General features: G+C 42.7%; 2 protein-coding genes across 2 annotated transcripts in view; one reads left to right on the top strand and one right to left on the bottom strand.

Moving 5' to 3' along the window:
• The window catches only part of EFCAB14 (EF-hand calcium binding domain 14), a 38835-nt gene extending 28589 nt beyond the window's left edge, over positions 1 to 10246 (top strand). The window contains exons 9-11 of the mRNA XM_069590528.1: positions 2037 to 2148; positions 3082 to 3207; positions 6786 to 10246. Of these exons, the coding sequence (XP_069446629.1) occupies positions 2037 to 2148; positions 3082 to 3207; positions 6786 to 6961 (414 nt within the window). The 3' untranslated portion in view covers positions 6962 to 10246. The remainder of the gene's footprint in view (positions 1 to 2036; positions 2149 to 3081; positions 3208 to 6785) is intronic.
• A 1590-nt stretch (positions 10247 to 11836) lies between these two features.
• TEX38 (testis expressed 38) overlaps positions 11837 to 16166 on the bottom strand; it is a 5328-nt gene continuing 998 nt past the window's right edge. The window contains exon 2 of the mRNA XM_069590568.1: positions 11837 to 12487. Within this exon, the coding sequence (XP_069446669.1) occupies positions 11960 to 12487 (528 nt within the window). The 3' untranslated portion in view covers positions 11837 to 11959. The remainder of the gene's footprint in view (positions 12488 to 16166) is intronic.

Below are 16166 nucleotides of genomic sequence, written 5' to 3'. Positions count from 1 at the left end.
ATTGAGTGAAATATAAGTGCTACAGAGGAAAAGTATCGGATATCACAGAGTGTTAACAGAACAGGAAGACTTCCCTAAGGGAGGGACTTTTAAGCTAAGACAGTAAGTTCTCTATACTGTTGATGGGGAACAGAGGCATAAATTATCGAAAAATGGTATCTAAACTAAAAATTATTTCTTGTTGTTAGGATTACAGTCTTTGGGGGAATGGAAGAGGGGAGAAAAGATTGTAGTCTCAGTGCATACAAAGTCCTTTTAAGCTTCAGCCAGTTCCCTTCACCTTATACCTTCCCATTTTTCCTTTCTCCTAGATACATTGTCTAGATAAGACAAACAATCTGATATTTTGATATCCCCAGAAGGAAAGGGTGTTTTCAACATTCTCTGTGATTAGAGTATTGTGTAATATTAGTATTATAAGACCTGGGTTAAGATAAAGGAAAAGCCAGGAAGATCGTGACTGAGTGACTAAAATATCATTTCATATGCACATTGCATTTGATAAGCTCAAGGATGTGAGTTCACAGGAAATGAACTTGGAAATGAACCATATATCAGACAATTTTCAGTGTAATGCTTTCCATCTATACTTGTTCTTAACAGTTTTGTGTATTATCTAGATAAAAATCACATATATTAAGATTTTAGTGCTTTAAAAGCTAGGTTTTTGTTGAGTTTTCTAATTGCTACTACCGAAAAAAATTTGAACTTCACCTAGAGAATAACAAGAGAAATTTAAGATCCAGATAAAAATGTTGAGCACAAAAAAAGTAACAGATGGTTACTATTGGAAAATAGTAGTGATTTCAACAACAGTTCAGATTTTAATAGTAAATATCAGAATAAATTAGAGCTAGTACACATTTTTGCCTGAATTTTTTGGCTTTACTTCCAACACTTTGTGATTTTTAACTGTTACCCCAATGTCTTAGTGCTGCCTCATCTAAGCATCCTGGCAAAATGCAATTTCTCCTTGCCATAAATCATTCAAGCATTTAGCACCTAGTTTTAGCTGTATATATCCATATTTTGACTCCCTAAACAAACTCAGAGTGATCCACGGTGGTGGTTTCGTCGCTCAGTTGTGTCTGACTCTTGTGGCCCCATGGACTGTAGCCGGCCAGGCTCCTCTGTCCGTGGGATTTCCCAGGCAAGAGTACTTTTACTATACAGTAACCATTTCCTTCTACTATACAGTAACTGCTAGTGTAGAATAAGGATAGGAAAGAAATAAGTAAATATATGTTGAATGAAAAAAACATGTAGTGGTCAATATTGTAATTAGACATAGGATCAGGACCTTTCAAACTAGCCTATGCAGTTAGAAACTGACCTCACAGAAACCAGACTTCTCTCTTTTTATAATTAATTGTATTTTTTATATGCCACTATATCATCTAGGAAGGAGACAGAGGTGGGGGAGGAATTTTCTTTTTTTAAGATACAAGTAAGGCCTTGAATTAGAAATACTATAATTCTTTCATGTTCCTAAACAATTCCTGCTACCAGTTGAATAGTTGTCCCAGGGGACGAGAAGGCAGACCAAGGAAATACTTGTGGTCTGGTTGCTTGTTTTTTCTTTTAAGGTGATAAGAACATGAAATTCTGCCTGAAGTGGTATAGTCACAAGGTAAAGTAAGCGACTCAGAAAAATTATTTAGTTAGTATGAAATAGTTCCTAGACAACAGGATCCTGCCCATTTCGGAAATGGGTGTCATGAAGGCACCTGAGCAAGTGTGCATTCCTTTACTGCTGGCATATGCATGCCTTCCCCAGCTGCCAAGTGCACACGGAGAATCAGATCATCTGTGGCATAACGTCCCCTGAATGGTCCAGGCTCAAATCCAGCCCAGCCCTCATCAACACTGAGTACTAAAGATGTCTCTAGTAATTATTGATTCATTCCTTCATTGCCCTCAGAGAGAGCCTGTTTGGGGTCAAGAGCTACAGGCTAACTAGGCTTTGGGAATATCATGAAGAATCAGATGAGGTCCTCCTCCTGCCTTAAATCTTCTGTTATCTTTGTTTTGGACAGAAAGAAGATAGTTCAGATTCTCAGGTATCTAAGCTTAGAGAGAAGCTGCAGCTAATAAGTGCTCTCACAAACAAACCTGAGAGCAGCAGGCCTCCAGAGACTGCCAATGAAGGTAAGATATTCAGGACTGGCTTCTGAATATTTCACGCAGGCTTGGGCAGCTCGCCTCCCACACGGGGAATGGGGAAAGGTGTTCTGGCAGGACTGATGGCACGGAGTGAATGATGCCTGAGTGCACCGAGTTGAAGCTGCTACACTTTGCTTTCATTTAGAAAAAGCCCATTTTGCACATGATTTGTACTCCAGTCTATTAAGGGAAGAATGGGTAATGTTTAGCTGGAAATAGACTTCTCCATGCTGTCTGCATCCAATTATAGGCAGAAACATTACTGTCATAGTGTGTATTAAACCAGCCCTAAATGTTGTTTACGGGAGTCTTCATTTCTGTAAGTGCATAAAATTTACTTAAAAATAAATATTAGTCCTCCTGAAAAGCCATTAACAAGTAATAATGTGGGATCATTGGGTTGGAAGGGCCTTTGACTTTAGGCAGGGACATAACCTAATCGATATTAGCAGTTGCATCAACCTCTGCCGGTGCTGCTTCATGATGTAACCAAGGCACTAGATTATGTTCATTTTGACCTCTACCCACCCACAAGTATTTTTCATTTTGGGGAAAGCAATACAACTTCTGTTACTCTCTTTTACGTGGGAGACAAAAGTACAGTGGGAGGCCTTGCCCTGACATTGTGCTACATAATTGTATGGTAGCATTCTTTCAGCACAGCCAGTCTGGTGACACGTACCCTCAAATCAGGCTCTTAGCAGAGTTCCTACGATGTCAAATCCCCAATGCTTTTCTCATTTCAGCTTGAACTCTCAACCTCTAAACATGTGTAATGCTAACTTGAACTGTAAGAGCATCCAGTTGGGACCACAGCTTCAAGCTTAAATATTAAAGTTTGAAAGTGACCTTCAATATTGGTTTAATTTTATGTCAGACTAGACTGTTAATACTAAAACTGTATATTGTTTGTTACAGAGCAAGTACAGAATTTCACATCACAGCCATCAACATTGCCAAAATTCCCACAGTCTCTTGGAGACCAGATTGAGAAAGCTGTCCAGCTAAGACCTATTTCCCTTCCAGGAATTTCTAGCATCGAAGGTAAAATTTTTATATTATGGAATGATAGAGGAAATATCTCAAAGTTGCAACTTTCTAACTTTTTTAACTTGTAAGATAAAGACTGATATCTAACACTGTTGAGCACTTCCTGTGGGCCAGATACTTGATATGCATTATATCATATAATCCTGGTGACAATCCTGGGACCATCAGTAGTCATGTATTATACCCATTTTACCGATAGGGAATTGCCTAAAGTCCACACAGCCAATAACTGATGAGGCAAAATTCACACCAAGGCAGTTTGACAATGAAACTTTTGCTCTTAACCGCACTACACTATGTTATCTCTCTGTGAATGTTTATTAGAGTCTTCAGTCATTCAATGAGTACCTAGTTAGACCCAGTGTAAGCAGTAAGAATACAGTATAAGAAGATACTGTCTCACTTTCCCCACAGATATAAAAGTCCAGTGAACAAGACAAGCAAACATAATACTATGAGACTAGCAAAGTAAAGTAAAAGTCGACCCTGTTTGTCAGAAGTCCTCCAAAAATGAGGGGTCTTTGGCTGAGATTCGGCAAGATAAATGTTAGTAGGGAGGATCTGATTCACAGAGAAATGTGTTTGTCTTGCTTCCAGCAGTGTGTGTTCCATCCCTCTTTGTGATGTTTGGTCTCCTGATTTTGCACTTGCTAACTGCCTGGAAAATCATCCATTCCTATCACCCTCTCTGCCTGACTCTTCACCTCACTTTAGAAACCTTTCCACCAGGAAACATTTTCTTTCCTCCCAGGACTGACTAGGCTCCTCTTGTGTGTGTACTCACAGTATCTTATGTTTGCACATGTCACACTGTTGTAATTTCCTGGGGAGCTATAACATTTAACTTCACTCCCAGCCCCTATCCTCATGCCTGGGACATGTGAATATTTGTTAAGTGAATAAGTTATCTATAGGTTACAATTAATTCTTAAAGCATAAGAGACTTAAATTTACATTGCCATTTAATTTGAGTTCTAATGAGGTGGGTGAACCTAGAGCCTATTGTACAGAGTGAGGTAAGTCAGAAAGAGAAAGATAAGTATTGTATACTAACACATATATATGGAATCTAGAAAGATGGTACTGATGAATTTATTTGCAGGGCAGCAATGGAGAAGCAGACACAGAGAACAGACTTACGGACATGGCAGGGGGGGGAAGGAGAGGGTGAGATGTATGGAGAAAGTAACATGGGAACTTATATTATCATATGTGAAATAGATACCCAGTGGGAATTTGCTCTGTGACTCAGGAAACTCAAACCAGGGCTCTATGACAACCTAGAGGGGTGGGAAGAGGTGAGAGGCGGGAGGGAGGTTCAGAGGGAGGGGACGTATGTATACCTACAGCTAATTCATGTTGATATTTGACAGGAAACAACCTAATTTTGTAAAGCAATTATCATTCAATTAAAAAAAAATTTTTTAATATGTATTGCCATTTAAATACTTCCATTTAAATACTATCCCCATTTTTTTTCTTTCTATTTTCTAGGGAGACAGGAGCATGTTAAGTTGTATTTGTTGGCAACACAAGTTGCCTCCTCCTGCTCTTCATTTTTACATCAAGAATTGATGAAATAATAAAAAAATAAATAAATAAAAAGAATTGATGAAATAAAAGGAGGAAAGACTGTTAGAGCAGATTAAGAAATAGCCATCTTAACATTTATACTTCAATCCCTAATATAGGTGGTGCACACTTTTGAATGAGTACATTTTTTAAATGACCTGAGGCAACAATCTGATTTTTATTAGAACACTCTTGTAGAGTGTCTAACACATTCTATAAACTCATGCCCCATGTGTACACACATGCTCGCACACACACAAAAAAAACATTTTCCAGTTGACCACTTGGTGGCAGGAATTGGGAACAAGTGTCTCATTGCTTTCCTGGTTTTCAGAGAGCTTTATATAGCTGCTTTGCTGGGGCTCTTAGGGCTGAAAGTAGGGACTTACGCAAAAGGTTGTCAACAAAATTGCTTGACAGTACTGTCCTCTGGTATTAGAGACTGAATCTATTGCTTTTACTGTTTATATTTAATTGAAAGATAACTGCTTTACACTATTGTGTTGGTTTCTGCCACACATCAACATGACTCAGCCATAGGTATACATATGTCCCCTCCCTCTTGAACCTCCCTTCTCCCTCTCACCCCTTCCCACCCCTCTAGGTTGTCATAGAGCCCTGGTTGGAGTTTCCTGAGTCATACAGCAAATTCCCACTGGCCATCTATGTGTTTCCATGCTGCTGTCTCCATTTGCCACCCTCTCTTTCCCCACTCTCCCATGTCCATAAGTCTATTCTAGAGACTGAATCATTAATACTAAGTCATTCAGTGGGGACACAGTCAAGCCCTTGTTAAACATTATATAAACAGTTGGCCCTCCTAGGTATTCATTACAGGGCCCGCTCTTGGCCAGGGTGGGAGAGTGGGGAAGGTCAGTCTCAGAAAGAGAATAGTCACATCCTATTATCCCCCTTCCCCCAACCCCTGGCAACCACTAATCTCTCAACCACTTTCTCTTTGGATTTGCCAGTTCTGGGTGTTTCATGTAAGTGGAATCATGTGATACATGGTCTTATGTGTGCTTCTTTCTTTCAATATGCCTCTTTCACTTAGCTCAATGTTTTCAAGGTTTATCTATTTTGTGGTGTGCAACAATATTGCATTCCTTTTTTGACTGAATAATATTCCATCCTATGGATATACTGCATTTTGACTATTAGGAACAATGAAGCTGTGAACACTCATTTACAGCTTTTTGTGTAGACACACGTTTTTATTTCTCTTGAGTTTATACCCTAGGAATGGAACTACTGGATTATATAATAACTATTGAATTGACAATATGCCATAGTCTGTTTTATAGGCCATCAGAGTTCCTATCAGTTAGCTCTTTAGGCTTCTGCATCCCTTCCACCCCTTCAACATAAGAATAAAATCTGGAAAATCTTAAAGAAAGGCCCTGAATAGAGAGAAAGCTAGTCCATTCACTTCTCCTGTGATTATCTGTCACTGCTTCTATTTTGGAAGGATGGTGCCCTCCAGTATTCTCTCATCCTTAAAGGATCAAGAATTAGTCTTTCAGGGACTTCCCTCGTGGCTCAGCAGATAGGAATCCACCTGCATTGCTGGGGCACAGGTTTGATCCCTGGTCCAGGAAGATTCTACATGCCACAGAGCAACTAATCCCCGTGAGTCACAACTACTGCAACTACTGAAGCCTGCTCACCTGGAGCTTGTGCTTCACAACAAGAGAATCCCCCTCAGTGAGAAGCCCACACACCGCAAAAAAGAGCAGCCTCCACTTGCCGCAAGTGGAAAAGTCTGCACAAGGCAACAAAGACCCAGCACAGCCAAAAATAAATACATATAAATTTAAAAAGCAAAAAGAATTCCTCTTTGAGATTTAGTGAGACCTTAAACTTTACCTTTGGTGAACAAAGTCTGCAAAGTAGCTTTTCTTTTAGTGCTTTAAATTCAGTTGAGACTACTTTTTAAACTGTTAACTAAATTTAGCTATGCGTATAGGTATATACGTGTTTTTGTGATTCCTTTTTAACAGATCTTCAGGGCTTATTCCATAAGACTGGCCAGGGTGTGGATGGGAAGCTGACCTACCAGGAAATCGAGGACACCTTAGAGTCTGTTGGACCAGAACCAGAGCGTTTAAGAGAGTTTGATTCTGATGGAGATGGAAGATACTCATTCCTGGAGCTGAGAGCAGCTTTAGGTGTCTAGCCTCATTAGGCTCATTTCAGAAGTGGATGTATGCTGTGGACTACCTATTATCTGCTCAGCTAACACAAACAACCCTTTTACCTACCCATCAATCCTCCAGTCCTCCAAACTACAGTAGCAGACACATTGTCACCTTTTAACTTGTTTGAAAAAGCTATATAAAAGTTATTTTTTTAAAAAAGACCATTTTACTTATGATATTCAGAAATCTATGATTTCCTGAAACCAGTAAGATCTTAATTTTAAAATTGCCAGAAAAAAAGTCAAGCCCTCTTTTTTTCTCTTTCCTTTTTCTGAGGGGAGGAGACCTTATCTTTTACAACTGGAAAATGTGTATATAGAGAGACTAAGCCACCTTTTATATTTCACATAAATTTGCCTTAAATTAGCTGCACTTTATACAGACTCAGAAAATGTCTTTCCTTTAACAGATAGACCTTTTCTGTTTGTAAATATTTAAAGTGAAAGAGTTGTGCATATTTTGTGAGAAGTGGGAAAAATGGTTTGAAACAGGATGTAAACAAATGACTTGTTATTAAAAGTTGCTAATCTTACCTGGTAGCAGCTTGAAGCTATGTCCCTGTCTCCTTAAGACATCTTTAGGTGCTGCCACGGGGTGTGGCCTGATGCTGGGGGAATTGATTTAGGGAGTGGACACTGTGGGGACAGGGCTGCCTCTAGACTCAGGAAGGTAAGACCTGGCTATTTGTTCTGTCCTCCCATCCTGTGAACCAGAAGTCTTGCTGGGGATTTTCTCATTTTAATCCTGTTTCAGGGTTTATATGCATAAAAAGTTAATCCAGTAGGAGCCACTGAGTTTTCCCCCCTGAGTGAGCTAGATTATCTTCCGCCACCCATCCACTCAAGTCTACCTTTAAGCTCTAACTGACTTTCACCTCTGATACCGTCTCCATTCTGAATGGCAGGGCTGCAGTCCCTTGGCCACTGTCTCAGCCTGGCTATTCAGGAACTATAGAGAAAAGCGCTGCCTCTAATTCTGATCCAGGAAACTTCTTGAGATTTTTACCTGGGGGCTAACCAGGAACCTAATGTGTTCCTCTGTGGGCTGACTAAGGCCGAAAAGGTTGTAAAATGAAACAATTCTACTGAAATCATATTACATTTCCTTACAACTGCAGCTCAGAAATAACTAGAGGCTTTCTGTCCAGAGAGCATGGCAGGCAGGCCTGGAGGAGAGGCTTCACATGATGGCAGCAAGCTTTTTCACATCTAATACAAGCAAGTATAATCCTCCCGTTAAACACTTCTGTAGCCCTGGTACTGAAGGTCCCTGGACTAGGAGGAATTGTTTCTCCATGTCACCTGTGTTTGTGCTATGTTGATCTGAGAAGCAATCTTCAGGCTACACAGAAGGGAAACTGAAGAATTTAACTGTGCTGTCGGCCAAGTCAGGGAGAAACTAGAGAAGCCTTGAGACTTCTTTGGTAGAGTTTGTTTCCATGTTCAGTTTGTCCAGGTTTCCCTGTTAGCCATGGATACAGTTGAGCACCTTTAAATGTTTAAGGGCTGGTTTTTTTCTTCATATGATGTTCAGCTTGGTGTTGGCTAACCTTACTTTTTCCCTAGAGATATTAAAACTTAGAGTTAAGGCAGGATGGAGTCTTTTCCCATGAATGTGTCTGCTTACCTCATTATGGCTCATGCTTCTCTCTAATTCCTTTGCCTATCTGTGCTGTTTTATGTTCTTGGAAAGTTTTAAGTATAGTATAAAGTTAGTCTGGCACTTTAGGTAACTTGAAGATACTTACTCTTCTGGCTGCCTTTCATGCCCCCCCTTTTTTAATATATATACCCTTGAAAGTTTTGTAACAACCAAATAAAATTCTAGCAATAAATTATACTGCTATATTTGTATATATTGTACCATGAATAGTATGTCCGTACCTGGAAGGTATTTTTTTGAGAATTGATTTATAAGAAATATACTTGAGGGTAATGTAGCTTGTCCTTTTTAGTTTCAAATTCTTATTCATAGGCAGACACTCTGAGGACACCTTTACTCTTTGTATGTACTTTCCTTTTGCATCACCTGTGCTTTTAGTTTATCCTCTGTCCTTCCCATCTCGAGGTGGATGGTGCCATCTTCTCCCCTACCAAATTTGGCAGAGGTGTTCCTCTACACTCAGACCTGTGAATACCTTTGTCACAGCACCTGGGAAAGTGCTATATCTCCCAGGCATAACTAAGACATCTTGAACTCCTTTGTTCTAAGTTAAGCATATTTGTCAGCTTAAAAAAAGAATTCCCATAAGCCTATATTGTTCATTATTTTTTTATTTTTAATTGGAGGATAATTGCTTTACAATATTGTGTTTGTTTTTACCATACATCAATATGAATCAGTATCATTCAGTATTAATTTGGAATTTTTATTCGAAAGTTGTCTTAACTTACCCAAAGTATGTTGATCTGTAATCAAGCCTAACCTGCCACACCTCAATCCTGAGAGGAAGGCTGAGTAGAATTAGTAGTTTTGGTGTCGGTTTTCATTTCAAATGCTTTTTTATCTCTTCATTCTGGCAGCTCCTACTGCTTTCCTAAGTTACCCAAGGCATGACTTCTTGGTCCTGTTTTTCTTTTGCTGTCTATCTGGTATAATGTTTACCTAAAGAGACTCCCCCCCATAAATCGAGGGGCAATATATTAAAGGAAGAGAAGACTCGAACAAACTGGCTTAGATCCCTAAATAGTAGTGTTGTCTTACAGGCAGAGAAGGGCCTGGCTCTTAGGGTTGTGTCTTTTACAGCCCAGCTGAAGAGTGTGGACACCCTCCACCTACTGCTAGCTGCTTTCCCTGCCTTCGGCATTCCCTCACTTTGTTGCTGGACAGAGCCCCATCTGCCCCCCTCCCGCTCTGGTCTCGGTGGTCACAGTTGAAGATTTTGACTGAGATGGGCTCATACTCATAATGGCCTGCTGTTGAGTTGTTTTTAGTGACAGCTTTTGTTTGCTACACACCTCATTGGCTTGCTTACCAACACAATACCAGTTAGATGTGGGTCCTCTCTTTCATATCCAAACCAGAACACATTTGGGTATTCCTGAGACTATAGAGCGTATATTGTTTGTTATACGAACCTAACCTACCTTGTTGTTTTCTCATATTAAGAAATGTAAGCCTACTTTGCTTTAGTGGAGCTATTTTGGTAATGTTTAAGCAGTTTTAGTTCTGTTTAGGGAGTGAATTCAAGATTTCCATCACTTGATTTGGGCTTTGCTAATTTCATATCAGTAATAAAACCATTTTAATTTATCTAAATTAAACATTGCTTTTTTCTTCCACTGTGTCTATGATTAAAGGCTCACGTGCCCCTCCCCCCATTACTAAGAAGAAAAATCTACTTTGATCCTTATTTTTATGGACTCCTTCCTCCTTTTGAATGCAAAGCCTAACAGATGCTGGACAGAAAGTAACACTGAAGAATCTGCAGATTTGCCCAATTTGGCCTGAAGAAATGAAGGCATCTGTGGGGATGTGGGCAGGGTGAGGGAAGAGTAAAGCCCCTGACTCTGCATCAACCAGGGAATTTCCACTTAGACCTGCTTTTTATTTTGAGGTTCACTATAGGAGCATGTTTACAGGACACATTCCATGTCTTCAGGAAAAACGAAGGAAGAAGGCTTGAAATCCATTGCAAGATAAGGGTCATAGAGGAGGAGGCTGGGGCTTTTTTTACACAAAAATTTTTTAATTAGCTCTACATGGTTGCTAGATTCTGGGATTACGCACACGCACAATCTGGGAGGCCTTTCCTCTCAGGAAAAACCATACATAAAGCCTAGCTCGTAAATACAGTAAGGGGATTTTCTCATTTCCAAAGTGAAGGAAAATTTTATATCCTGGAGCAGAAGTAGGTTTTCTTAGATTTGAACTGGGATCAAATAGCCAGTATTATTTTTGTCTCTCCTTTTAGAATAGTTTCCAGAAGATGCAAAAAATAATATTCACATGTACTGGATCTTAACTTTGGGAGAAGCCATGAATCCCTTTAAGATTTTTTTTTAAATGGTTACTTTTAGAAGGTTCATTGGCCAGCCCGCTGCCAAGTCAATCTGTGAACCAAGTTAATCATGCCCTACACACACAAATCATTTTCCAAGAGTTTTCAAAAAAAGACATTAGGGAATGGAGACCATGGTGAATGGTGGAAAGATCAGGAACTTTGATGCCAGGCAGACATAAATTCGAGACTTTGCAACATGATATGACAGACTTCCCTGGTGGTCCAATGGCTTAGACTCTGCTCCCAATGCAGAGGGTCTGGGTTCAATCCCTGGTCAGGGAACTAGATACCACATGCCACTACTAAGAGTTCACATGCCTCAAATAAAGATCTGGTGTGCCACAACCAAGACCCAGCACAGCCAAAATAAATTTTTTTTTAAATGATATGCGAAATGCCCTTGGAAACTCTCGATCTGTAAGAGAAAGATTGTGATATCTGTTTGACAGTGTTCCTGTGTTAGAAATAATGTAGAGACAATACATCAGATGTTAACAAAGAATGCAATTCAAGCAGCAGTGCAGCGTGGTTCATAGATTTCACACTGACTTGTTTTGGCCACTACGGATCACCATTGCTCATGCATCCTAAGTGACTGTCACTCTGTGGCTGTCCTCAGTATCCCACAGAACAGCAGTGCCTTTGGGCACCTGACCCAGGGTCTGGCACATGGTTTTATTCTGAAATAACAGACAGAGGGATGTTGAGCCCATCACAAGTACTGGCTCAGTGCGTCTCCCCACAGTCATTCCCACTGGTGTTGGTGAGACCCTGACCTTTAGCTTGGTTTGCAAAATGCCCTCCATCAGACACTGCCCTCGTAACAACACATGAGACACATGGAGCCTTGGACTTTTTAAATCTTTCATTAGGTGACATCCACATGGGCCCTGGCCTTGTGTCAATACCACCTCCCTGAGGTCAGCTCCATTTCCTGTTCTGCCAGGATACCTCCAGCCTCAGTGAGAGGAGGCTACAGTTCTGAAGCAAAGGGCTTGGCATTCAAGCAGTGGTCCCCTTGGGCCATTGTGGGGAGGGAGCTGAAGTGGACAGTCCTTTGAGGACAGGTGGCCAAAGGGTAGGAGACCGAGTGGTTCAGCATCGGGGGTAGGTTACACAGGGAGAGGGCAAAGGGCACCTCCTGAAAGATGGGAATTGGGAGTGGGGAGCTGGCCCGGGGCCGCGGCACTGGGGAAGAAGGTAGGGGCTGCTGTGGTGCCAGCTGCACTGCAGGATGCAGGGGGCCGGGGGCCTCCACCTTGGGGCTGCTGTCTTGAGCAGCACAGCTCCTGCTCTCAGGGACATGCAGCTCCCAGGGGCGATCCGAATTCTGGGCGTCAGTCGCAGTCTTGGTGGCAGCAGGGGGAGGGCCAGTGTTGATGGCTGCGTTCATACCATAGTGCCGTCGCTTGTTAATCCAGTACAACAGCGGGCTGTAGGTGAACGTGGCTGCTCTCATCACCTCCACCCACTCCTGGGCACGCTCTTCCCGCCGCAAGTTCTTCCTCCAGTGAAGAAAGAGAATGCAGCTGCCAGTTAACACAGAACACAGCCCCAGGAATCCAAAGTACAGTGACACCCACACTAAAGGCAACAAGAAAAAAGAATAAGCTGGCTGAAAGGTGTATTTGGGGGAGTCTCAGCTGTTTCTCATTCCTCTCCTTAGCCCTTTCACCCATCGTCCCCTCTGCTTATCAAACCAATCAATCCTAAAGGAAATCAATTCTGAATACTCAATGGAAGGGCTGATGCTAAAGCTGAAGCTCCAATACATGGGCCACTTGATGCGAAGAGACCACTCATTGGAAAAGACTCATGCTGGGAAAGATTGAAGGCGGGAGAAGGGGATGACTATGGATGAGATGGTTGGATGGCATCATTGACTCAATGGACATGAGTTTGCGCAAACTCTGGGAGACAGTGAAGGACAGGAAAGCCTGGTGTGCTGCAATCCATGTCACAAAGTCAGATGACTGAACAACAACTCCTCCATTTAACCACTCTCAATTCCTTCCTTTTCTTCTCATTGACTTGCCTCATCATTCTTTTATTCAGTCAAAGCAGAATTTTCAGAGAGCTTAAGAGGCCACCTTTAGCCCTTCACAGATAAGGAAAGTAAGGTCTAGAGAAGCATGACTGCCCAGGCTTACTCAAGCCCCTGGATCCCAACCCTGGCCCATCCAAAACATCAGACTAAGAAGCCTCACTGCAGGCAAAGACCACCAAGAAAGTAGCAGTTTACCAGTGGATGGGACACCAGTATCTCATCCCATTTCACCAAACCCTAATCATTCAATTGAGATGGTCCTGGGATATTCTCTGGGCGGGCAGAGATACATGGCCTCTGCCCTCAAGAAATCTGTAGTTTTCTAGAGTAAACCCTGTCCCAACTCTTTAATACTCTTCCATGGAGGCAGTCATCACTCCCATCCAGGAGAAAGGTCTTCCCTGAGTGCCCCCAAGCCTAAAGGCACAAAGCAAGCGGCAGGGGTTTGGGGAGGGACCGCATTTACCACCAGGGAGGCTGAGGTCCTCCCTTTGGGAATCCATACAGTCAAATCTTGGTACCTCACTGGTGGCTCTGGGGAGAGGGAGCTTACCTACTCATCTGTTTAGCCAATAGGAGTCCCCAGAATGCCCAGACCCCATTGTTCCTTAAAGGCGGGTCACTGAGTTCTGAACACTGAGCATCCAGGGCCAGCATTTGTAAAGTCTAATGGAAGGAAGGGACTCCAGCAGGGGTGTTTCCTGGACATTGTACACCTTTACTGCTTCTACCAGGGCCTGACCCACGCTCTGAATTAGTGGTCCTTTATCCCCGACCCACAGAGCAGCCTCCAGGACAGGGCTTAGGTCCCTCAGCAGCTTGTTGTGTCCCTAGGCTTTAAGGAAAAGTTGATGGATACCTGTCCCGAATGGGAACTGGGACAGGGTACACCCAGAGCAGTGGGCAGCCCTGACCTCAGGTCTTCTATGACTGAGTTATCACCTCCTTCCTTGGCTCTTACAATCTCTTGTTTAATTTCCTTCCTTCAGCCAAGTGTTGGCAAGTGTTTCTGGGGCATCTGGCACTATGGGAGCTTCCCACAATCTGTCCGTACATCTCTTTCCAGCCTCACCTTCCTCCCCATCCTTCATACACGTTTCCCTTCTAACCAGGTGACTCTTCAACAGACCCTGCCCATTCCCATCTCTGGAGCTTTGCTCACACTGCTGCTCCACCTAGAAGTGCCCCTCCCCACTTTCCCCCTCACCCCATCCTCAAACACCTGCTTATCCTTCAAGGCTCAGCTCAACACCCCATACTCTGTGACAGACAGTTGTTTCCATCAGCTCCCAGAATTTCACCATGTCCAGTTTGAAGGCACTATGAGAGTTGTCTAGCCCAACTCCCAGCAGATGCTTGAGTCCTAGAAGCAGGTCTCCTCTATGCACCAGTAATCCCTAGGAACTGCTTGGGTCAGGGACTTGCTCACACCTCCTGAGGATACGGGCAGCTCAGAAAGCTAACTAAGCCCAAATCAGCCTCCATGTAGGTTGCACAACTAAGCTTAGATTGGCTTCTTGGCACCATCTAATCACTCCCTCTTTAAGCCTTCAGCATGGCACCTAGGGATAATGAGCCTAGATTTCTCTCCTGGTTCCTCTTAATCTGGGCTCTCCTCACTGGCTCCTGCTTTTCAGTCTCCTTTGCTAGTTTCCCTTCTTTTCCCTGATCTCTAAATGTCAGGTGCCCTAGGATTCAGTCCTTAGCCCTGTATCCACATTCATTCCCTCAGTGGTCTCCCCCAGACTCATGGCGTTAACTATCATAGCTACACTGTCAACTCTCACTGTTATACCTCCAGCCCAGCTCACTTCTCTGAATTTTAGACTCATATACCCAAAAGCCTGACTGACATCCCTCCTAGCCAGTCTATTAAGTTATCTCAAACTACCTCGTCCAAAACCAAACTCCTGATGGCCCATCTTCCGGTATCTACGCCAGCCTTCCTCCTATGTGTAAACGGCAACTTCTTCCAGTTGTTCAGGCCAAAAACCTGACAGTCCTCCTTGATGCTCTTCATTCTCTCACACCCACATTCACTCCAGTAGCAAAATCTTTAGGCTTTGCGTTCAAGACATGCCCCGAATCTGACCACTGTGCCATCACCATCACTTTAGTGCACGCACCATCCTCTCTCACCTGGTCGCCCTACAGCATGACCAGCTGTCCTTGATTGCCTGGGATTGAGGGAGTTTCCAGGACATAAGACTTTTGATGCTAAAATCCGGGAAATGCCAGGTAAACTAGGACAAATTAGTCACCCTTAGGAGAGCTTCCATCCTTGTCCTCCATGGCCTATATTCCACCTGCAGTCAGAATGATCCTTTTTAAAAGTTGTGCTTATAAGCTACCCACCCCAGTATTCTTGGGCTTCCTTTGTGGCTCAGCTGGTAAAGAATCCACCTGCAATGCAGGAGTCCTGGGTTCCATCCCTGGGTTGGGAAGATCCCCTGGAGAAAGGAAAGGTTACCCACTCCAGTATACTGGCCTAGAGAATTCCATGGACTGTATAGTCTATGGGGTTGCAAAGATCGCAAACGACTGAGCTACTTTCACTTTCTATACTCAGAACCCATAGTGACTCCCCATCTACTCAGATTTAAAACCAAAGTCCTCAACCAAAGCCTACAAAGCCCTGAAAAATCAAACTGCCTCTCCCCATGCCTCCTTCACACAGTCACTTCCTTGCTGTTCCACAAGCAGGGCAAGCATGCTCCTGCATCAGGGCCTTTCCACTTGCTGTTCCATCTGGAAGGCTCTTCCCCCAGATATGCATACAGACCATGCCTCATTTCCTTCAGGTCTCTGCTCACGTGTCCCTTTATCTCTCTCTCTCAGCGTGTTGTTTTTTGCATAACGTGTTATTATCACCTAACATTATTTATTTATATTGCACCTCACCCTACTAGGTTGTAAGTTCCATGAATTACTGTAAACAAACACCTAAGAATTTCAGGCAGCCAACTACTCTGAAAATAAGATAGTGGAATAAAGAATATAAAGTGATGTGGGTGCATGAAGAGAAGTTCCTTTGAGGTGCTCTCTTGTGAATTGAGCCCTACATGATGAAAAGACAGCCACGTGCAAAGGGAGCAGCCAGTGCAAGGATGCTAAGGCAGGTACAGGCCGGCAC

The sequence above is a fragment of the Ovis canadensis genome, chromosome 1, assembly GCF_042477335.2.
Source record: "Ovis canadensis isolate MfBH-ARS-UI-01 breed Bighorn chromosome 1, ARS-UI_OviCan_v2, whole genome shotgun sequence".
NCBI classification, from domain to species: domain Eukaryota; kingdom Metazoa; phylum Chordata; class Mammalia; order Artiodactyla; family Bovidae; genus Ovis; species Ovis canadensis.
Note: the sequence above shows the minus strand (reverse complement) of the source record. Positions and strands in the feature narration are given on the sequence as shown.